This window comes from Phocoena sinus, chromosome 1, assembly GCF_008692025.1.
Source record: "Phocoena sinus isolate mPhoSin1 chromosome 1, mPhoSin1.pri, whole genome shotgun sequence".
Taxonomy (NCBI): Eukaryota; Metazoa; Chordata; class Mammalia; order Artiodactyla; family Phocoenidae; genus Phocoena; species Phocoena sinus.
The window spans coordinates 43,924,399-43,949,024 of NC_045763.1; the positions used below are offsets into that span (position 1 = coordinate 43,924,399).

The 24,626-nt window shown below is 38.6% G+C and overlaps 1 protein-coding gene across 2 annotated transcripts in view; it reads left to right on the forward strand.

Annotated features, from left to right (window-relative positions):
• Positions 1 to 24,626, forward strand: part of ZFYVE9 (zinc finger FYVE-type containing 9) — a 194,445-nt gene that overhangs the window by 132,481 nt on the left and 37,338 nt on the right. For both annotated transcript variants that reach the window (XM_032625358.1, XM_032625368.1), the window contains 2 exons: positions 16,343 to 16,567; positions 18,429 to 18,511. In XM_032625358.1, coding sequence (XP_032481249.1) covers positions 16,343 to 16,567; positions 18,429 to 18,511 — 308 coding nt within the window. The remainder of the gene's footprint in view (positions 1 to 16,342; positions 16,568 to 18,428; positions 18,512 to 24,626) is intronic.

Sequence of the window (24,626 nt, forward strand, 5' to 3'; positions counted from 1 at the left end):
CTGAGAGTTTCAGGGTGCCTTCTGGATAATGTAGTGCCATGGGAGGTTCTAGATTGTATATTATTTCTCCGCTTCTCCCCTCCCTTACTCTGTGTTTTTTATTTTTTTAACATCTTACTGGAGTATAATTGCTTTACAATGTTCTGTTAGTTTCTGCTGTATAACAAAGTGAATCAGCTATACATATACATATATCCCCATATCCCCTCCCTCCTGTGCCTCCCTCCCACCCTCCCTATCCCACCCCTTTAGGTGATCACAAAACACTGAGCTGATCTCCCTGTGCGATGCAGCTGCTTCCCACTAGCTATCTATTTTACATCATTTAGTAGTGTATATATTGTCCATGCCACTCTCTCACTTCATCCCAGCTTACGCTCTCCCCACCATCCCCTGTGTCCTGAAGTCCATTCTCTACATCTGCATATTTATTCCAGTCCTGCCCCTGGGTTCATCAGAATCATTTTTTTTTAGATTCCATATATATGTGTTAGCATACAGTATTTGTTTTACTCTTTCTGACTTACTTCACTCTGTATGACAGACTCTAGTTCCATCCATCTCACTACAAATAACTCAGTTTCGTTTCTTTTTATGGCTGAGTAATATTCCATTGTATATATGTGCCACATGTTCTTTATCCATTCTTCTGTCGATGGACACTTAGGTTACTTCCATGTCCTGGCTATTGTAAATAGTGCTGCAATGAACATTGTGGTACATGTCTCTTTTTAAATTATGCTTTTCTCAGGGTATATGCCCAGTAGTGGGATTGCTGGGTCATATGGTAGTTCTATTTTTAGTTTTTTAAGGAACCTCCCTACTGTTCTCCATAGTGGCTGTATCAATTTGCATTCCCACCAACCGTGCAAGAAGTTTCCCTTTTTTCCACACCCTCTCCAGCATTTATTGTTTGTAGATTTTTTGATGATGGCCATTCTGACTGGTGTGAGGTGATACCTCATTGTGGTTTTGATTTGCATTTGTTTAATGATTAGTGATGTTGAGCATCCTTTCATGTGTTTGTTGGCAATCTGTATATCTTCTTTGGAGAAATATTTATTTAGGTTTTACACCCATATTTGGATTGGGTTGTTTTTTTTTTTTTGATATTGAGCTGTGTGAGCTACTTGTATATTTTGGAGATTAATCCTTTGTCAGGTGCTTCATTTGCAAATATTTTCTCCTGTACTGAGGGTTATCGTTTCGTCTTCTTTATGGTTTCCTTTGCTGTGCAAAAGCTTTTAAGTTTCATTAGGTCCAATTTGTTTATTTTTGGTTTTATTTCCATTTCTGTAGGAGGTGGGTCTAAAAGGATCTTGCTGTGATGTATATCATAGAGTGTTCTGCCAATGTTTTCCTCGAAGAGTTTTATAGTGTTTGGCCTTACATTTAGGTCTTTAATCCATTTTGAGTTTATTTTTGTGTATGGTGTTAGGAAGTGTTCTAGTTTCATTCTTTTACATGAAGCTGTCCAGTTTTCCCAGCACCACTTATTGAAGAGGCTGTCTTTTCTACATTGTATAATCTTTCCTCCTTTATCAAAGATAAGGTGACCATATGTGTGTGGGTTTATCACTGAGCCTTCTATCCTGTTCCATTGACCTATATTTCTGTTTTTGTGCCAGTACCATATAGTCTTGATTACTGTAGCTTTGTAGTATAGTCTGAAGTCAGGGAGCCTGATTCCTCCAGGTCTGTTTTTCTTTCTCAAGATTGCTTTGGCTATTCGGGGTCTTTTGTGTTTCCATACAAATTGTAAAATTTTTTGTTCTAGTTCTGTGAAAAATGCCATTGGTAGTATAGTCATTTTCACAATGTTGATTCTTCTAGTCCAAGAACATGGTACATTTCTCCCTCTGTCTGTGTCATCTTTAATTTCTTTCATCATTGTCTTATGGTTTTCTGCATACAGGTCTTTTGTCTCCTTAGGTAGGTTTATTCCTAGGTATTTTACTCTTTTAGTTGCAGTGGTAAATGGGAGTGTTTCCTTAATTTCTTTCAGATATTTTGTAATTAGTGTATAGGAATGCAAAATATTTCTGTTCATTAATTTTGTCTCCTGCTGCTTTACCAAATTCATTGATTAGCTCTAGTAGCTTTCTGGTAGCATCTTTAGGATTCTCTATGTATAGTATCATGTCATCTGCAAGCAGTGACAGTTTACATCTTCTTTTCCAATTTGGATTCCTTTTATTTCTTTTTCTTCTATGATTGCCGTGGCTAAAAATTCCAAAACTATGTTGAATAAAAGCGGTGAGAGTGGGCAGCCTTGCCTTGTTCCTAATCTTAGAAGAGATGGTTTCAGTTTTCCACCATTGAGAATGATGTTGGCTGTGGGTTTGTCATATATGGCCTTTATTATGTTGAGGTAGGTTCCCTCCCTGCCCACTTTCTGCAAAGTTTTTATCATAAATGGGTGTTGAATTTTGTCAAAAGCTTTTTCTGCATCTATTGAGATTATTATATGGTTTTCATCCTTCAGTTTGTTAATATCGTGTATCACATCGATTGATTTGCATATATTGAAGAATCCTTGCATTCCTGGGATAAACCCCACTTGATCATGGAGTATGATCCTTTTAATGTGCTATTGGATTCTATTTGCTAGTATTTTGTTGACGATTTTTGCATCTATGTTCATCAGTGACATTGGCCTGTAGTTTTCTTTTTTTTTTTTGCAGTACGTGGGCCTCTCACTGCTGTGGCCCGTCCCGTTGTGGAGCACAGGCTCCGGAAGCACAGGCTTAGCAGCATGGCTCACGGGCCCAGCCGCCCCGCAGCCTGTGGAATCCTCCCAGACTGGGGCACGAACCCGGGTCCCTTGCATCGGCAGGCGGACTCTCAACCACTGCAGTACCAGGGAAGCCCTGTAGTTTTCTTTTTTTGTGACATCTTTGTGTGGTTTTCATATCAGGGTGATGGTGGCCCTGTAGAATGAGTTTGGGAGTGTTCCTCCCTCTGCTATATTTTGGAAGAGTTTGAGAAGGATAGGTGTTAGCTCTTCTCTAAATGTTTGATAGAATTTGCCTGTGAAGCCATCTGGTCCTGGCCTTTTGTTTGCTGGAAGATTTTTAATCACAGTTTCAATTTCAGTGCTTGTGATTGGTCTGTTCATATTTTCTATTTCTTCCTGGTTCAGTCTTGGAAGATTGTACTTCTCTAAGAATCTGTCCATTTCTTCCAGGTTGTCCATTTTATTGGCATATGGTTGCTTGTAGTAATGTCTCATGATCCTTTGTATTTCTGCAGTGCCAGTTGTTACTTCTCCTTTTTCAATTCTAATTCTGATGATTTGAGTATTCTCCCATTTTTTCTTGATGAGACTGGCTAAAGTTTTATCAATTTTGTTTATCTTCTCAAAGAACCAGCTTTTAGTTTTATTGATCTTTGCTATTGTGCCTTCATTCCTTCTTCATTTATTTATAATCTGATCTTTATGATTTCTTTCCTTCTGCTAACTTTGGGGTGTTTTTGTTCTTCTTTCTCTAATTGCTTTAGGTGTAAGGTTAGGTTGTTTATTTGAGATATTCCTTGTTTCTTGAGATAGGATTGTATTGCTATAAACTTCCCTCTTAGAACTGCTTTTGCTGCATCCCATAGGTTTTGGGTCGTCGTGTTTTCATTGTCATTTGTGCATCCCATAGGTTTTGGGTTGTCATGTTTTCATTGTCATTTGTTTCTAGGTATTTTTTGATTTTCTCTTTTATTTCTTCACTCATCTCTGGGTTATTTAATAGCATATTGTTTAGCCTCCATTTGTTTGTATTTTTTTTTTTTTTTTTTTTTTTTTTGCGGTAGGCGGGTCTCTCACTGCTGTGGCCTCTCCCGTTATGGAGCACAGGCTCTGGACGCGCAGGCTCAGCGGCCATGGCCCACAGGCCCAGCCGCTCCGCGGCATGTGGGATCCTCCCGGACCAGGGCACGAACCCGTGTCCCCCGCATCGGCAGGCGGACTCTCAACCACTGCGCCACCAGAGAAGCCCTGTTTGTATTTTTTACAGTTTTTTTTCCTGTAATTGATATCTAGTCTCATAACACTGTGGTCGGAAAAGATACTTGATACGATTTCAGTTTTCTTAAATTTACTGAGGCTTGATTTGTGTCCCAAGATATTATCTATCCTGGAGAATGTTCCATGTGCACATAGAAGAAAGTGTATTCTGTTGGTTTTGGATGGAATGTCCTATAAATATCAATTAATTGCATCTGGTCTAATGTGTCATTTAAAGCTTGTGTTTCCTTATATATTTTCATTTTGGATGATCTGTCCATTGGTGAAAGTGGGGTGTTAAAGTCCCCTACTATGATTGTGTTACTGTCGATTTACCCCTTTATGGCTATTAGCATTTGCCTTATGTATTGAGGTGCTCCTATGTTGGGTGCATAAATATTTACAATTGTTATACCTTCTTCTTGGATTGACCCCTTGATCATTATGTAGTGTCCTTCTTTGTCTCTTGTAATAATCTTTATTTTAAAGTCCATTTTGTCTGATACGAGTATTACTACTCCAACGTTTTTTTGATTTCCATTTGCATGGAATATCTTTTTCCATCCCCTCACTTTCAGTCTGTATGTGTCCCTAAGTCTGAAGTGGGTCTCTTGTAGACAGCATATATATGGGTCTTGTTTTTGTGTCCATTCAGCCAGTCTGTGTCTTTTGGTTGGAGCATTTAATCCATTTACATTTAAGGTAATTATCAATATGTATGTTCCTATTACCATTTTCTTAATTGTTTTGGGTTTGTTATTGTAGGTCTTTTCCTTCTATTGTGTTTCCTGCCTAGAGAAATTCCTTTAGCATTTGTTGTAAAGGTGGTTTGGTGGTGCTGAATTCTGTTAGCTTTTGCATGTTTGTAAAGGTTTTAATTTTTCCATCAACTGAGATCCTTGCTGGGTAGAGTAATCTTGGTTGTAGATTTTTCCCTTTCATCACTGTAAATGTGTCCTGCCACTCCCTTCTGGCTTGCAGAGTTTCTGCTGAAAGATCAGCTGTTAACCTTATGGGGATTCCCTTGTGTGTTATTTGTTGCTTTTCCCTTGCTGCTTTTAATATTTTTTCTTTGTATTTAATATTTCATAGTTTGATTAATATGTGTCTTGGTGTGTTTCTCCTTGGATTTATCCTGTATGGGACTCTCTGCACTTATTGGACTTGATTATTTCCTTTCCTATATTAGGGAAGTTTTCAAATATAATCTCTTGAAATATTTTCTCAGACCCTTTCTCTTCTTTTTCTGGGACCTCTATAATTCAAATGTTGGTGCTTTTAATGTTGTCCCAGAGGTCTCTGACACTATCCTCAATTCTTTTCATTCTGTTTTCTTTATTCTGCTCTGCAGCAGTTATTTCCACTATTCTGTCTTCCAGATCACTTATCCGTTCTTTTGCCTCAGTGATTCTGCTATTGAATCCTTCTAGAGTGGTTTTAATTTCATTTATTGTGTTATTCATCATCGTTTCTTTGCTCTTTATTTCTTCTAGGTACTTGTTAAACATTTCTTGTATTTTCTCCATTCTGTTTCCTAGATTTTGGATCATCTTTACTATCTTTACTCTGAATTCTTTTTCAGGTAGACTCCCTATTTCCTTTTCATTTGTTTGGTCTGGTGAGTTTTTACCTTGCTCCTTCATCTGCTGCATATTTCTCTGTCTTCTCACTATGTTTAACTTACTGTGTTTGGGGGTCTCCTTTTCGCAGGCTGCAGGTTCATAGTTCCTGTTATTTTTGGTGTCTTCCCCCAGTGTGTGAGGTTGGTTCAGTGGCTTGTGTAGGCTTCCTGGTGAGGGGGACTGGTGCCTGTGTTCTGGTGGGTAGGGTGGATCTTGTCCTTCTGGTGGGCAGGGCTGCATCCGGTGGTGTGTTTTGGGGCATCTGTGAACCTAGTATGACTTTAGGCAGCCTCTCTGCTAATGGGTGGTGTTGTATTCCTGTCTTGCTAGTTGTTTGACATGGGGCATCCAGCACTGGAGCTTGCTGGCCATTGGGTGGAGCTCTGTCTTAGTGTTGAGATGGAGATCTCTGGGAGAGCTCTTGCCAATTGATATTACTTCAGGCCGGGAGGTCTCTGGTGGTCCAGTGTCCTGGACTCAGCTCTCCCACCTTGCAGGCTCAGGCCCAACATCTGCCCAGAGCACCAAGACCCTGCCAGCCACATGGCTTGGAAGAAAAGGAAGAAAAGAAAATGAACAGATAAAACCCCAAAACAAATGTTAAAAGCAAAACAAAACAGACAAAATCATAGAAAGTAACATACACATGCACACTCACAAAAGGAGAAAAAAGGAAAAAAAAAAAAAGGAAACAAACCGATAAACAAACCCACCAATGATAACAAGCACTAAAAACTAAACTAAGATAAACATAAAACTGAAAACAAGTCAGATGCAGAAAGCAAATCCCAAGTCAGCAGTTGCTCCCAAAGTCCACCACCTCAATTTTGGGAACATTCATTGTCTATTCAGGTGTTCCACAGCTGCAGGGTTTATCAAGTTGATTGTGGGGGTTTAATCCACTGGTCCTGAGGCTGCATGGAGAAATTTCCCTTACTCTTCCGTGTTCACACAGCTCCTGGGGTTCAGCTTTGGTTTTGACCCTGTCTCTGCACGTAGGCCACCCTCAGGCATCTGTTCCCCGCCCAGACTGGAGGGGATTAAAGCAGTGGCTGATTAGGGCTCTCTTGCTCACTCAGGCTGGGGAGAGGGAGGGGTACGGTAGTCATAGTTGGAATGTGGGACGAGCCTGCGGCAGCAGAGGCTGCCATGACCTTGCAACAGCGTGAAGTGCACCGTGTGTTCTCCCAGGGAAGTTGTCCCTGGATCACAGGACTGTGGCAGTAGCGTGCTGCACAGGCTCCCGGGAGGGGTGTGGGAAGTGACCTGCAGTTGCACACAGGATTCTTGGTGGCAGCAGAAGCAGCGTTAGCAGTCCATGCCCGTCTCTGGGGTCTGAAATGATAGCCGTGGCTCACGCCCATCTCTGAAGCTCACTTAGGTGGTGCTCTGCCATCTGTGGGCACATGGAGCAGGAAGCCCCTCTCCTTGCACACCCCGAAACAATGGTCTTTGGCCTCTCCAGCAGGTGAAGACTTTTTCCCGGCCTCCCTCCCAGCTAGCTGTGGCACACTAGCCCCCCTTCAGGGTGTCTTCACGCAGCCAGCACCAGTCCTCTCCCTGCAGTCTGATCTCCAAAGCCCAAGCCTCAGCTTCCAGCCCCTACCCGATCTGGTGGGTGAGCAGACAAGCAGTCTCAGGCTGCTGAGTGCTGGTTGGCGCTGATCTCTGTGCAGGAATCTCTCCGCTTTGCCCTCTGCACCCCTATTGCTACACTCTCCTCCGTGGCTCCAAAGCTTCCCCCCCGCCCACCCGCCATCCCTGCCAGTGAAGGGACTTCCTAGTGTGTGGAAACTTTTCCTCCTTCACAGCTCCCTCCCAGAGGTTTAGGTCCCATCCCTATTCTTTTGTCTCTATTTATTCTTTTTTCTTTTGCCCTATCCAGGTACGTGGGGATTTTGTTGCCTTTTGGGAAGTCTGAGGTTTTTTTCCCAGTGTTCAGTAGGTGTTCTGTAGGAGTTGTTCCACATGTAAATGTATTTTTGATGTATTTGTGGGGAGGAAGGTGATCTCCACATCTTACTCCTGCATCTTGAAGGTCTCCTCCTCCGTGTTTTACTCTCATGTTTTGCAAACAGACATTCAGAACATGAATTTGAATGAATTGTTATCTATCAGATTATTTTTTTGGAGTTAATCTCTGGTTATTTCCCTCTCTTACTCAAAAACCTTTCTTGGCTTTGTGTTACCTTTAGAATAAACTGTGTACTCTGATATTCAGTGCTCTACATAATCTGATTCTATATTTCCAGTCTCATTTCCCACTAGTAGTCTCCCCATACTCACAGTGAAGACAAACTAAACATTTCTTGGTTTGTTGTATACTTTGATGATTTCCTCCTTCTTTACCTGTGATCCTGGTGCCCCCCCAACACCATGCTATTTCCCGAAACCCCAACTATCTATATCCTATCAGTTCTCTTAAGTCGTATCAATGACCACTTTCTCCATGAGTTCTCCCCTGATGATCTTCCCAGATAGAAGCAATTTCTTCTTCTGAATGCATTTAATTATCTTTAAAAACTATTTGGTATGTAGAAAAGTGTATAAGCATATATATTAGTAATTGTTCAAGTTATAAAGCCTAATAACTAAATAACCACCCACAAGCAAAACACCCAATTTGGGAGATAAAAATGACTAATCCACTGAAACTCTCCTTTTTCTTTCCTGATTACATCTTCCTTCCAGACTTCCCATCCTCAACCCCTAGGGTAACCATTGTCTTTAATCTTGTGTTATACTTTTCTTGCTTTTTTTTTTTTTTTTTTACGGTACACGGGCCTCTCACTGCTGTGGCCTCTCCCGTTGCGGAGCACAGGCTCCGGACGCGCAGGCTCAGCAGCCATGGCTCATGGGCCCAGCCGCTCTGCGGCATGTGGGATATTCCCGGACCGGGGCACAAACCCGCGTCCCCTGCATCAGCAGGCGGACTCTCAATCACTGCGCCACCAGGGAAGCCCCCTTTTCTTGCTTTTTAAAAATAATTTTATCACAAATGTTTGCATCTCTAAGGATTATAATATATTCGTATGTTTGTGAACTTTATACATATGTGATCACACTGTACACATTTTATGTGCTTTTTTTCACTCTACCATATGTTTCTGTCATTCATTCATGCCTCTAGTTCATTCATTTTCAGGCTACTGTTTTATATGAACTACATAAATTTACCACAGTTTATTAATTCTCTTTATGATGAACAGTTTGCTCTTCTTACTAGTTTACTGTTTTTCAGATATGTTCTTTAAATTTTTTTGTACATGTATACTTATGAGTATAAGTTTATAAAGTATGGATTTCTTCAACTTTATTAGATGATGTTAAATTATTTCCCAGAGAGGTTTTCCAGTTTTTATCTGTCTGTCCCCATCTTCAGTGTATAAGAGTTGCCAACATTTAATATTATGAGAGTTTTAATTTTTGCCAGTCTGGTGGATATAAAATGGTGTCTCATTTTTAATTGCATTTCACTGACTATTATGTTCATTTATTTATAAGCCATGTACATTTTGTATTCTGTGACAAATATGTCCCTGTTTATGTCTTTTACTCATGTTTCTATTATGTTAGCATTTTCTTTGGGATTCCTTTAATTTTTTCAACATAAACACTCAACTATGACCTTTTTCTGACAGAATTAAGTTATTCAGTATGTATTAGCTTTCTATTACTATATTTCTAAGCCACAAACTTAGTGGCTTGAAACAACACAAATTATTATCTCATAGTTTCCATAGGTAAGGAGTCCAGGCACAGCTTAGATGAATCTTCGGCTCAGGGTGCCTCAAGGTGTCAGCCATGCTGACCTTCTCATTTGGAGCCCAAGGTCCTCAGGTTGTTGGCAGAATTCACTTTCTTACAAATCCCTGCTTTCTTTTAGCTGTTGGTTGGGGAGTACTCTCGGCTCCTAGAGGCTGTCTGCAATTCCTTGCCTCATGGCTCCATAGATAGTTTACAACATGGATGTTTCCTTTCTTTCAGGTCATCAGGAGTGTGTCTCTACTTTGGTTCTCTGACCTCTAGACCTAGATTTAAAGACCTTATGTCGGGCCCAGTCTGATAATCTTCCTGTTGATGAACTCAGAGTTTGTTAATTAGTAACCTAATCATGGGAATGACACCCATCATATTCATAGGTGTTTTCCCCACGCAAGGGGAGGGAATTAAACAAGGCATGTACACCAGGAAGCAGACAGAATTCTGCCTCAGAGCGTTTCTGTCCTCCCAAACGTGACACAGACTTAAGCATACTTCACTCGTTTAATATCTTTACCATTCTTACTATTGTTGTGGTTGGTTTTACCTTTTGTAAAAGAAAAAATAATTGTTTTTACTTAATTCAATTCTATTCAATTTTTAATATCAGTATAAAAATCAGTATCAATATTCAATTCAATCAAAATTATTAAGTTTGCCACTATATTTTCTCTATATCTGCTATTTTAGTATCCCATATTTCCATTAGGACTTGCTTTTCTTATTGAAATACATCTTTTCATTAGTTCTCTTGGTGAGGGCCTATGGTTGTTAAACTCCATTAGTCCTTGTATGTTTGAAATATTTTGCCATCACTCTTGAATAATTAGTTGGCTACAAAATTCTAGCTTAACAGATTTTTTTCCCTTCCTCTCTTCCTTTCTCTCATTCCTTCATTTCTTCCTTTAACCTCCCCTTAGCAAGTACTTTGAAGGTATTACTTCCTTGTCTTCTAGCATCTCCTGCAGTCTAGTTTTTTTTTTTTTTCTTTTTAACAGGTAGTTATTTGTCTTTTCTCTTTGGCTTTTAGGATTTTCTCTTTATCCTTGATTATCTGTAAGTCCACTATTAAAGTTCTCTGTGAGTTTTTGTTAGTCAGGTTTATGGTGTAATTTGTATCTAATAATATTTGCCTTTTCAGACATATATTACTGTATATAAATATACATATTCAGTTCAGGGAGTCTAGACAAACAGATACAGTCAGGTAACAACCACCAATATCAAGATATATAATGTTTTCATCATCTCTAAACCTTGCCTCATGTCCCTTTGTATTTAATCCCCTCCCCTTACCCTCTGTCCCTGGCAACTATTGATTTGATTTCTGTCCCTCTAGTTTTGCATTTTCCAGAAGGTTATATAAATGGAATCTCACTGTTATGTTTGGCTTATTTCACTTAACGCAGTGCTTTTGAGATTCATCCATATGGTTGAATGGATGTCTGTACCACAATTTGTTTATCCATTCACCTGCAATGTATGAAAAGTTCCAATTGTTCTGGATCCTTGCCACCACTTGATACTCTTTTAAAAAAAAAAAAAAAAGCCTTTCTAATGAGTGTTTAGTGGTATCTCTTTGTGGTTTTAATATGCATTTCCTTAATAACTAATGATATTGAGCATCTTTTCATATGCTTATTTGCCATCTGTAGCTCTTTTTTTGCCCATTTAAAAATTGGGCTGTTTTCTTAATGAATTATTGGTACTTCATAAATTTTGGATACAAGTCTTTTATCAGATAGTGCGTTTTGCAGATATTATGTTCCAGTCTATGACTTATGTTTTTCATTTTCTTAACTATCTTTCAAAGAGTAGAAGCTTTAATATTTGATAGAAGTCCAATTTATCAGTTTTTCTTTTATAGTTTATCTTCAGTTTCCTAAAAAATCTGCCTTAACCCAAGGTCACAAAAATTTTCACCTGTATTTTTCTGGAAGTTGTATAGTTATAGCTTTTACATATAGATCTATGATTAATTTGGAGTTAATTTTTGTACAGGGAATGAGGTAAGGCTTGAAGTTTTGTTCTCGAAGTTTTGTTTTGGGAATTTTTTTGTGCATTTTGTTTTTGATTTTTTCCTGCTTATAGATAGATATTCAGTTGTTCCAGGGCCATTTGTTAAAGACTATACTTTTGCCATTGAATTACCTTGGTCCTGTTTTTGAATGTTATTTTACCTTATATGCATGGGTTTCTTTCTGGACTCTATTCCATGGGTCTATTATGTATACACATACGTGGATTTATTTTTATTTTTACTACTGAATACTAAAAGTGTACTTTTGATCTGAAAACATTTCTTTCTTTACTTTGGAAAATTCTTAATTATTATCTCTTTCAATGTTACTACTCTTTTATTCCCAATGTTGTCTATTTTTGGAAACCTTTTTTTGATGTTGGGGCCTCTGAAATCAGTCTTCAATATGTCTTAACTGCTCTTTTGTATAATTTTTCTCCGCTTTTTTGTGCTGGATCCTGGGTACATTGTTCAGTGAATTCTTCCAGTTTAATATTTCTCTCTTCAAGAAGATTATTAATTTAAGAGAAATGTTAATGTGAATTGATTAATATTTAATAATCAATTATAATAATTTTATGATTATTAAGGATATAATAAGGTTTACACTGTTACTGATTTTCAACTTTTAGATTTAACTTCAGAACAAAGCAAGAAGACAATTATAAGCACAGAACATAAATATTAACCTTGTAGGTTAGATCATTTCTACATTTGAAAACAGCTTTTTGTTCCCTTTAAATTATTCAGAATTTTACATTTGCAGACTTGTTTATCTTCTCTCAACTATCTCTTGGGTGTCCTAATCTAATCCTTATGAATTGAGAGCACATTTGTGTAGCCTAGTAACATGGTGATGAATATGATGGCACAATTAAAGCTGCCTTAAACCTTCCATTGTCTTCCCACTGCAATTGGAATAAACTCCATTTTATAAAGGTCCTATATGATCTAGTCCTTAAAGGTCTCTTTGACCTTATCTCTTAATAGTCCTCAGTTTGCTTTAGCTACATTGATCATCTTTGTGACTTTTGAACCTGTCATACTCATTTCCGATTCATGATTTTTGAATTTACTCCTGCCCGACCTGGAGTGCTGTTCTTTTCAGAGCTTTACTGGCTGATTTCTTCTCTTCATTCAGGTTTGTTCTCAAATGTTTCTTTCTCTGAGGATTTTCCCTGACTCCCATGGCTAAAGAAGTATTCTCTCCCCTGCCCCCGTCAATTATTCACATTACCTTCCTTGTTGTATTTTCTTCAAAACATTTATCACTAACTTAACTAACTGAAATAGTTTGTGTATCTTCCTTCATTAGGATATAAGCTCTATGAGGGCAAGAGTTTTATCTGTCTGGGTCAACTCTGTATACCAACCTTTAGAACAAATGGTCTGGCACGTTGGAGAGGCTTAATTTAAAAACTGTGAGTTGGGGAGTAAATCAGTTGGGGTGATGTCACTAGCAAGCTTTTTTTGTCATTTGGCGGAAAAGCACCTGGAGGAAAGGAGTCCTGAGAGAACACTTCTATTAATAAAAATGCTGTGCTTATTATTCCTGACTTCCTGTTCCCACTGGGACTTGGAGACAAGGGAAAATACTATTTAGATCAGCTTAAGAGTGTTTCTGAGACCCAGTGTGTCTCTGGTTCCTGAGAAAGAAATACCATGGGTCACTCAAGCAGGTCACTTGGGAAGTTTCTATAATTTCAGATCTTTGAAAGATCTTTTTCTTTTTATTATCTCTTTTTGTCACCTACTCTCATTCTGTAGTCTTCCTTATTTTTTCCTTTAAATTGTAGCCACCTGGGTTAACCCAGATGCACTTTTGCTTAGTTTAAATTTCTTTCTTATCCTATATAGATTTATCAAAAGGCAATGTAAACTTTAAGGCACTATATTACTGATTTGTATGGTATTAATTGCATTCAACTTCTTTGAATTTTATTTTTATTAATGTGTAATATACTAATAAAATTATAGGCCTCAAACGCAATGAAGTTTGCTCTTTCATTTTGAAAAACTACTTATTTATTTGTTTACCTACCTATTTATTTATTTTGGCTGCACTGGGTCTTGGTTGTGGCACACGGGATCTTTTAGTTGCTGGCATGTGGACTTCTTAGCTGCGGCGTGTGGACTCTTAGTTGCGACACACGGACTTCTTAATTGCGACATGCGAACTCTTAGTTGCGGCATGATGTGGGATCTAGTTTCCTGTCCAGGGGTGGAACCCGAGCCCCCTGAATTGGGAGCACGGAGTCTTACCCACTGGACCACCAGGGAAGTCCCTGATCTTTCATTTTTTTAATGTGAAAGTTTATCTCAGCCTAAGAATTAACTTAGACAAAAATGTATTTAGAATACTTTTAAGCTAATTTTTGTACTTAAAGTGTACTTTTGATCTGAAAACACATTTCTTTCTTTAATTTGGAAAGTTCTTAGTTATTCTCTCTTTGAGTATTACTTCTCTTTCACTCCCAACATTGCTTTCTTTTGGAATTCTTTTTAATGTTGGAGCCCCAGTTTAAGTCTTCAAATGAAAGCTTTTTTTGGTCAAATTCTCATACCCAGTATTTTATTTTAGTTGATATCTATACCCATGGAATGTTACTTATTTTTAGATGAGATGATAAATGGCAATCTAAATTATTCATTAGAATTGATAGAGATCTATCAATTTTTTTTTCAATTTTTAAGAAAGTAAATGCTTAAATAATAAAAGATATATTTTATAATGTAAAGGGACATAATGAAGAATCTGAGTGTGATTGGGTAGGGAGGAGGGTTTTTAGGTGGTAGAAGCAGAAAAGTTATTAGTATCTGTGGAACAATAACCAGTAATAGATTCCAGTCTCTTATAGGGAGATCCCAAAGGAATAATGAATGAATGCTTTGAGTACCAAGCTTAACACAGTTTTCACCTCTGAGCTGTATTCACTAGGGTATTCTTGTGAAAGATAAACATGCTGTCAATAGAGCTTTAGAGGACTCCTGTGGTGTAGTCTCCATTGTGGAGGGAAAAAAATCTTCTCTTTTGTTTCCCATTCTCTCCCCACACCCCAACTCAAGTGAAAAGATGAAAATTTATAAAAACCTTACTCTAAAATCTTTGATAAAGCAAAGAAAGTTGTATAATGTTTGGTTGATCATTCATTATTTGTATATTTGCATTATAAAAGTAATAGTTAACATTTTTTGAGAACAAACTGTGCAAGGTGCTGCTTGTCATTTTACATATATTCTATTGTTTATTCACATCAGGTCTGAAACTTAGTATAATCTTCCCTTGTTGTCATAGATGTTGAGGCTCAAGTCAAGTAACTTGCCCCCAATCTCATAATAGTAAATGATGGGACTAGTGTTCAAACCCATGTTTCTGAGACTCCAAAATCTGATTTTTTTCAAAATAACGTACTACTTCCTTGATATGGGGATTATTTTGGGTTTTTTTTGTTTTTTTCGTTTTGCGGTACGCGGGCCTCTCACTGTTGTGGCCTCTCCCGTTGCGGAGCACAGGCTCCGGACGCACAGGCTCAGCGACCATGGCTCATGGGGCCAGCCGCTCTGCGGCACATGGGATCTTCCCGGACCAGGGCATGAACCCGTGTCCCCTGCATCGGCAGGCGGACTCCCAACTGCTGCGCCACCAGGGAAGCCCTATTTTGTTTTTATAGATCTGGCCCAGCAGCTTAAATGTAAAGCCAGATTTGGGGGTTTTTCCCCTGTAGGTTCTCATTTATTTTTTATTTTTAAATTTAATTTAATTAATTAATTTATTTTTTGGCTGTGCCAAGTGGCATGCAGGATCCTAGTTCCCCAACCAGGGATCAAACCCCGGCCCCCTGTATTGGGAGCGTGGAGTCTTAACCACTGGACCGCCAGAGAGGTCCCCCAGATTTTGTTAATCCTGGGGCAAGGGGTACTACCCCTAAATGTATTTGGCAGATGATGATGTGCAGGTGAACATGGCTTTCAGTCATAAAGTTTCTGGTTTTGTGGGGAAGTCTTCCCTTCACTTGTGTTCCCTACTGTCAGCATAGCTTCCACTTCACTCAAGGATTCTATGTTCCATCATTGAACTGTTCTGCAAATAGACTCTATTTTTCAAGGAAAGTAAGCATTTAACTTCTCTGATGGCGATTTCTGTATTTGCTGTTATTTCTTTCAGAGGCATCAAAGGAAGCTTGCACATGTCTAGTGAACAAATCTGCTGTTACATTATTGAACAGCTCTTGTCATGAAGTTCTTTTGTAGTTCTAAACTGAGGAAAATGTCTCCTTAATGAAGGGTGATTTGTTGCTGTTTCATTCAGAAAATATTTGAATTAGAAAGTGCTTAGTTAAGAGCATTTGCAACTAAAAAACAAAAAACCTGCCTAATATGAATTTAAATAAACCCTAAGTTGTTTATGTTTCATATTTGTCTCAACCAAAAATAGAATAAATCCTGTCTGTTTTACTACTTTCTCCATAAAGTTTCTTCCCTTAATATCTCATATATATAGTTGTACTTAATGTCTTAATTCTTTATGTTCATGAATTGAATTTATTTACTCAATGGGATTGTAAGCTCTGTGAGAACAGGTACCTAATCTTAACATTTTTTGTGTGACATTTGAGGCAATAATTTTTATACTGAGACCTCTAAAGTAATTCATACAGTAAGTTTAGTCTAAAGGAAGGCATCAATATTTTTGGCTTTTAGCCAGACAAACTAGAGTGTGATAATGCAAGGTATTTTATGCTCACCAGAAGCCCTGATGAAACTGGAAAACAAGTTTTCATTTAATAAATGCCATTTATTTAAAAACAACTTTATAAATATGTGTCTTTCATAGTGAAAGGTTGGGAATTATTGTTTGGTAGTGTCTGGCCCAGTGCTGATAATAATGATTATTAAAAATATGATTGATTTATTGATGGTAAGTAATGAACTTTTTTGTTTTAGGGAATGTTGTAGGCAACTTGGGACATTCCTTCTTCAGTCAAAGTTTCCTTGGCAGTAAAGAACATGGCGGATTCTTATATGTGACATCTACTTACCAGTCACTGCAAGACCTAGTACTCCCAACCCCATCTTACTTGTTTGGGATTCTCATCCAGAAATGGGAAACTCCTTGGGCTAAAGTGTTTCCCATCCGACTAATGTTGAGACTTGGAGCCGAATATCGACGTAAGTATAAAATACCCTCTTCTAAGCATTATGACCAAGACGTAATGACTAAACAGACTTGAGATATTCAGAGAGCCCCATGGTGATACAATTAAACGGAAGTATTCTTTTGAAATAGCTAAGCTAAATTTGGCCAGTGTCTCTACTTATTTTGGCTATAATGGGAAGAACTCAAGATAACATTGCCTTGTAAACTTACTGGTTTTATAGGTTAATTGATAGATACATGATCATCTTCAGAAGAAATGAATATCAACAAGTAACTATTTTTTATAGTATCTGTATATGGTAAGTATTTTTTTGTCACTTGGTTAGAAAATAGTTATGACAGATTATATTTTATATAACGTAACAGATACTGGAAGCTAGTGGTATAGAGATCACTCTCAGCTGGTAAAGTAAGCAACAAAAGAGCCTCCTTGCCCATGGCCATAGCAGTGCAACTAAGCTGTGGTTGTTTTTAAAGATATTAAGGCCTAATTGCAAGCTTTATTTTATTTTATTTTATTTTATTTTATTTATTTATTTTTGGCTGTGTTGTGTCTTTAGTTGCAGCACACAGGATCTTTCTTTGCAGCACACGGGCTTCTCTCTAGTTGTGGCGAGCAGGCTCCAGAGTGTGCGGGCTCAGTAGTTGTGGCACATGGGCTCCAGAGCGTGTGGGCTCTGTAGTTGAGGCACGCGGGCTCAGTACTTGCAGCACGTGGGCTTAGTTGCCCCGCAGCATGTGGGATCTTAGTTCTTTGACCAGGGATCGAACCCGCATCCCCTGCATTGGAAGGCAGATTTTTAACCACTGGACCACCAGGGAAGTCCCATGCAAGCTTTATTTTAAACTTTATATCTTTTCCTAATCAACGTTGCCCTGGTCTAGGAATCAGACCACTTGAATAACGTTATTAACTCTTCCACTTACTAGCTCTGTAACTTTGGGTGAAGTCATTCAAGTTGTCTGATTGTCAGTGTCCTTTGCAACTGGAGATAATAATACTTGCCTTTATATTGCATGGTATTATTAAGAGGATCAAATGAGATCATTAAAAATTATTTTATAAAACATAAAACAGTGTATTATATGTTTTCAGCAGGTCACCTTCAGTCTTTCACTTATTTATTCATTCATTCAACAAGAATTTAATAAAGGCCTACCATGTGTAATAAATCCAGAATTCAGAAATGGCTCAGATGTGGTTATAGGCTCTTGGGAACCTTTGTAAGGAAGATGTAGAAATCATGATTATAGTAGTATATTATGTCAAAACACATGTTCAAAGTTAACAGAGTTCTTTGGGAGTTCAAAGATGGGCTCTAACTTCACCAAGAATGAAGGACCAAGGTACCTCTGGACTGAACTGTGAAAGAAGCATATGAATCAGCTAAGTGAAGTAGGGAAAGGAAAGGATTGTGTGCAGAGGAAAAACATTTGTATTTTCCTGTGTTGTACAGGCAGTTGAAACTGTAAAGTTCGAGGAGTGAGCCAGCTAATAGGATCACCTGGTATTTGGCTTGTCTGAGGAGGGTCCTGAATCAGAAATGTGTAAGAGTGAACTCTTTTAGACTTCCTGAGCGCAGAGGAATCAGGAGATACTTGTTTCCTGGAATATATTAATCCAGTTTGGAAAAGAGTGCTTCTTAAGACATGTAGTTCATTTTTGAAACAGCTGCATCAAAAGACTGGTGCGGTTTGTAGAAGGCTCCGAATTTGTCTGTGATGCTGTTATGGTAAATGCTTTCTGAGCCCTAAATTTTATGCTCTAATGAGTCATTACAATTATATTTTGAGAACTCTATGAAACATGATGTCTCTTTTGCCAAAATTTTAAGCTGCCAAACTTAGTCTGATCATTTCCCATTTCCATAGTTTATCCTTGCCCACTGTTCAGCGTCAGATTTCGGAAGCCATTGTTTGGAGAGACGGGGCATACCATCATGAATCTTCTTGCAGTAAGTTGGGAATTTTTATTTTCTTTTTCCTTACTGGGGTTTGCATGAGAAGGAAGAGAAGGATTTTATTATTTTGTTAATACCCTGCTGCTTCACGTAGGTGAAGATTTACTATAGGAAAAGAACAGAACATGTATATTCTTTGGAAAGTATATGGAGGTTTGGAATGAAATAGTACAGGATTCTGGCTCTTGGTTATACACTAACTAAGTGACCTTGCAGGATTATTGTGAGGAGTAGTTATACTTAAAGCACCCAGCATTATGTCTTGTTTTAATTTTAAGCTTGGCATCCTGATGGTGTCCCCTGTTTCTGTGTAGCTTACTGTTCTGCCAAAGATTGGTCAGAGATTGTGTTCAGATACCTCTAGCCAGTAAGGCATCTATACTTTCTTGATGGATCTGCATGGACTGGGATTCAAACGTCATTCTTTTTTTTTCTGCTGGAGTTGCTCATGTCTCCTCTGCACATGCATGGGCTCTAACCCTGTTGACCAAGAATGTTGGTTGGCTTGGGCCCATTAAGTCACTGCTGCACATGTGCACAGACTAAGGTCAGTCCTGGGTATTTGGAGAGTTCATGAAGTTCCATATGTCTGTCTCATTCCCAGAACTTCTTGTTAAATCTCTCGCTAGTCTGCCTGCTCATTACTTGCTCCAAATAGGCTAGCATCCTCAGGCTAACAGGGCCACTGGTCCTTTTCACTAGCCACTGAGATTACCACTTTAACTGAGACACTCCAAATCAATCAAGATCCTTCAAGCAGCAAAGCTTATTGTTTTCACAAACTACCTTGCCCAGGCTGAACTATGAACAGGGCTAAAGGCAGCCCCAGGCAAGAAAATCACAGATTCAACTCTATTCTTCTTACTTGAAGTTCAGTAGTTTTTATGAATGAACACATCTCAGTGTATTGTATGTCTTTGTTCTAATTCCAGGGCACTGAAATGGTTTTTTTGGTTTGTTTTGTTTTTTTAATAAATCTACCCAACTGTTTAGTTGCTTTTGGGGGACTTGTTTATTTCCTCACTCTGTCATGCGATTGTAGTTACAGTTCCAGTTATCTTTTAAAGAGATGTAAACTAAGAAAGCTTCTTGTAGGTTTACCCGTGTAGTTGCCATTTCCAGTGCTTTTCATTCCTTTGTATAAATCTGTATTTCCATCTGGTGTCATTGTCCTTCTACCTGAAAGATTTCCTGTAATGTTTCTTATAGTGTGGATTGGCTGGTGGTGAATTATTTTAGCATCTGTACTTCTAACAACGTCCTTTGTATTTGAAAGATGCTCTCGCTGGGTGTAGAATTCTAGGCTGACAGTTTAATTCTTTGAGAATTTTAAAGATTTGCTCTATTGCCTTCCAGTTTGCATTTTTTCAGATGAGAAATATGTTTTCCCTCCTTTGTTCCTGTCTACATAATGTTTTATCCTTCTCTCTTTGCTTTGAAATTTTTCTTTTTATCACTGTTTTTGAGTCATTTGATTATGTGCCTTGGTATAGTTTTTTTCCATGTAGTTTCTTGTGCTGGGGTTTTCTGAGCTTCTTAGATCTGTGTGTTTATAGTTTTCATCAAATAATTTTTCTGTCCACCCCTCCTCTCCTTCAGGGACTCCATTGTTAATAGACTTATTAGCCTGCTTGAAATTGTTTCACAGCTCACTAATGCTCTCTTTTTTTTTTAAATTTATGGCCGTGTTGGGTCTTCGTTTCTATGCGAGGGCTTTCTCTAGTTGCGGCAAGTGGGGGCCACTCTTCATCACGGTGCGCGGGCCTCTCACTATCGCGGCCTCTCTTGTTGCGGAGTACAGGCTCCAGACACGCAGGCTCAGTAATTGTGGCTCACAGGCCTAGTTGCTCTGCAGCATGTGAGATCTTCCCAGACCAGGGCTCGAACCTGTGTCCCCTGCATTGGCAGGCAGATTCTCAACCACTGCGCCACCAGGGAAGCCCACTAATGCTCTCTTTATTTCTTTTTCAGTGGTTTTTTTCCTCTGTGTGTTTCATTTTGGACAGGTTTCTTTTATTGCTGTGTCCTGAAGTTCACTAATCTTTTATTTTTATTTATTTTTTTCTGAGTTAGAACTTTTTAATTTTTTTAACATCTTTATTGGAGTATAATTGCTTTACAATGGTGTGTTAGTTTCTGTTTTATAACAAAGTGAATCAGCTATACATATATATATCCCCATATCTCCTCCCTTTTGTATCTCCCTCCCACCCTCCCCATCCCACCCCTCTAGGTGGTCACAAAGCACTGAGCTGATCTCCCTGTGCTATGTGGCTGCTTCCCACTAGCTATTTTTACATTTGGTAGTGTATATATGTCCATGCCACTCTCACTTCGTCCCAGTTTACCCTTCCCCCTCCCTGTGTCCTCAAGTCCATTCTCTATGTCTGCATCTTTATTCCTGTCCTGCCCCTAGGTTCTTCAGAACCTTTTTTTTTTTTTAGATTCCATATATATGTGTTAGCATACAGTATTTGTTTTTCTCTTTCTGACTTACTTCACTCTGTATGACAGACTCTAGGTCCATCCGCCTCACTACAAATAACTCAATTTCGTTTCTTTTTATGGCTGAGTAATTTTCCATTGTATGTATGTGCCACATCTTCTTTATCCATCCTTCTGTCAATGGACACTTAGGTTGCTTCCATGTCCTGGCTATTGTAAATGGAGCTGCAGTGAACATTGTGGTACATGACTGTTTTTGAATTATGGTTTTCTCAGGGTATATGCCCAGTAGTGGGATTGCTGGGTCATATGGTAGTTCTATTTTTAGTTTTTTAAGGAACCTCCCTACTGTTCTCCATAGTGGCTGTATCAATTTACATTCCCACCAACAGTGCAAGAGGGTTCCCTTTTCTCCACACCCTCTCCAACGTTTATTGTTTGTAGATTTTTTGATGATGGCCATTCTGACTGGTGTGAGGTGATACCTCATTGTAGTAATCTTTTATTTTGCAGTACTTAAACTGCCGTTGATTCCATCCTTTTTCTTTTTTCCTGTAATTTCAGCCATTGTAATTTTCATTTCTAGAGGTTTGACTTGGGTCTTTTTCTATATCTTCTGTGCCTGTACTTAACTTTTGAAACATCTGGAATATAATTATAATAAGTATTATGATGTCCTTGTTTGGAAATTCTAACGTGTTTCATTTCTGACTCAGTTGCCATTGATTGATTTCCCCCCCACCCCCAGCATTTTGAGTTGTATTTTCCTGCTTCTTTGCATCCTTGATATTTTTAAATTTTTTTATTGGATGACAAATATTGTGATTTTACCTTGCTGGATGCCAGGTATTTTTATGTTCCTATAAAAATTCTTGAGTTTGGTTACAAATAACACAGTTAATTTATCTAAAAAATAGGTTGATCCTTTTGAGTCTTGCTTTTAAGATTTGTAAGGTGGAACCAAAGTCTTGTTTATTATAGGGCTGATTATTCCCCACTACTAAGGCAAAACCCTTCTGAATACAGCTGACCCTTGAACAACGCTGGTTTGAACCGTGAGGGTCCACTTATACGTGGATTTTTTTTCAACAGTAAATACTACCGTACTACCTGAGCCATTCTTGGTTAAATCCTCCAGTGAAGAACCACGGATATGGAGGGCCGACTATAATTTGTACATGGGTTTTTGACTGCACAGAGGGGGTCAGTGCCCCTAACCCCCACATTGTTCAGAGCTCAGCTATATTTGTAATGACTTTTGGTGTTGTCTGGAATTAAGCCAAACTTCACAGATTAAGCACAGTCCTTCACAAGACTGCCATTACTCCAGATGCTAGCTGCAAGTTCAGGGGTCCCCAGACCTCCCACGTTCTGACTAACTAGATACAAGTGTGGGAGATCCCACTAACCCATCAGGGTTGATAATTCACTAGAATGATTCGTAGAACACAGCAAAGTACTATGCGGTTAACGCTTAAACAATAGGGCTTGAACTGCTCAGATCCACTTACATGTGGATTTTTTTCAATAAATATGTACTACACAGTCCATGGTTAGTTGAATCCACAGATACAGAACTGCACTTCAGAGAGTGGAATGTAATGTTATACATGGATTTCTGACTGTGCAGGGGTTGACGCCCCAACCCCCATGTTATTCAGGGGTCAACTGTACTTATGATACAGTTTTATTATAACAAAGGAGATCTAAATCAGAAGCAGCCAATAGAAGAGACACATAGTGCAAGGTCTGGGAGGGTCCCAAACAAGAAGCTTCTTTGTCTTCAGGAACATGTCACTTTCCACATACATTGGTGTGTAACAATACATATGGAATGAGCTCCTAAGCATCTGTGTCCTGAGTTTTTATTGGAGTTTCCCTACAAGGCCTGATTGATTGAATCACCGGCTGTGTGACTGAACTCAGTCTCCAGCCCCACTTTGGCAGAAGTCAGGCTGATATCACATGCCTCAGAGCCCCAGCCTCTCATCACATGGTTGATGTTTCTGAAATGGCCAGCTGCCACCCCAACTTATCCTTTTAGCATCAGTGTCATCAAACTGACATAGACTCTCAGAGTCTGCCAGGAATAACAAAGGCACTCATATCACTCAGGAAATTCCATGGGTTTAGAGGTTACCTCTCAGGAACCAGGGGCAGAGGTCAGCCAAATTCTTTATTATACAGTAATACTTTACCCAGTGCCCATGAATTATGAGCTTTTTCTATCTGGGTTTTGGCAATAGGCACTACTCCCAGACCTGTGTAACAGATAATGCTCCCAATAATCATTTCAGGGATTTCTTTTGCTAGCCTCAAGAAGTTTCCTCACACACATTTGCTAATCAGGACACTGCTATTCTGATGGGACCCTCTGTGAACCTTTGGAGTTCTCTCTCTGCAGTTTTCTCCTCTCTGTCCTGTGAACTCTAACTACCTTGATTTTTTTCTCGATTTTCAGTTTTGTCTCCTCAACTCAGGAAGTCTGCCAGCCTCTGCCTGGGTTCCCGCTTCCTGCATCTGAGCTTGGAAACTCTCCTAAAGCATAACCTGGGCAGTCATAGAGCTCATCTTGTTTGTTTCTTGTCTCTCAAGGACCACTGTCCTTTGTTGTCTGAAATTTGGTGTCTTGGAAATCATTGTTCCATGTGTTTTGTGTGAATTTTGGTCGTTTAAGGCAGAAGGCTAAATCCAGTCCTCTTTTCTCCATCTTGGCCAGAAGTGAAATTTTTTAAATTATATTTTAATCTATAAGATCTCTCTCTCTATTCTTCTATTCCAACCCCCATCCCTTTGTCCCTCTTTGGTAACTTTAGTTTTTAGTCACATTTTTGACAAGTTAGTTTTTCTTTCAGATTGTAATCTATTTTGGAATGAAAAGGAGATATTTATCCTGTAATCAAGCAACAGCAGCCTACGGTTTTTATGGCCTATCTCAATTCATTTTTACAAATATTTATTGGATTATCTACTGAAGCATCTCACTCTACATCATCACTTTCTCCCTAGTTTACCAGGATTTAAAACCTATTGATTTCAACACCTTTTCACTGTTTCTCACTCCTCCGGCTTTTCTGTTTATCTACATTAAGATTCCATGGTTTCATCATTAAAATCACTTTTTTACATAATTCTAGTTCTTTTTTCACTTTTACCCTGTGTTGTGGTAGCCTGGCAAAATGTAAACCCTGATTAAATCTACCTCTTTGTTTAAAATTATTTTTTAAAATTTATGTATGGTAAAATCCACCTTTTTTGGCATACATTCCAAGAGTTTTAACAATGTATACAGTTACGTTACTACCACTGTCACAATCAAGATACAGAACAGTTCCATCACCAGAAAATTTGCTGGTGCACCTGTAATGTCTGGCAACCATTGATCCTTTGTCCCTATAGTTTTAGTTTTTTCAGACTGTCCTATAATGGAAATTATACAGCATGTAGCCTTCTTAATCTGGCTTCTTTTACTTATCATAATGCATTTGAGATTAATCTGTTGTTATATGTATTGTTGGGAAGGAAATAAAATCTTTTTCTTCTACTCATCTCAGGTTCTTCAGCTGGGGCCCTCTAAATTAGACTGGCCAAAGACTGATTAACAAGAGGCATATTTAGGGGTACTATATTCTGGTACCCTTCAGTATCAATAGGTCATTCATTT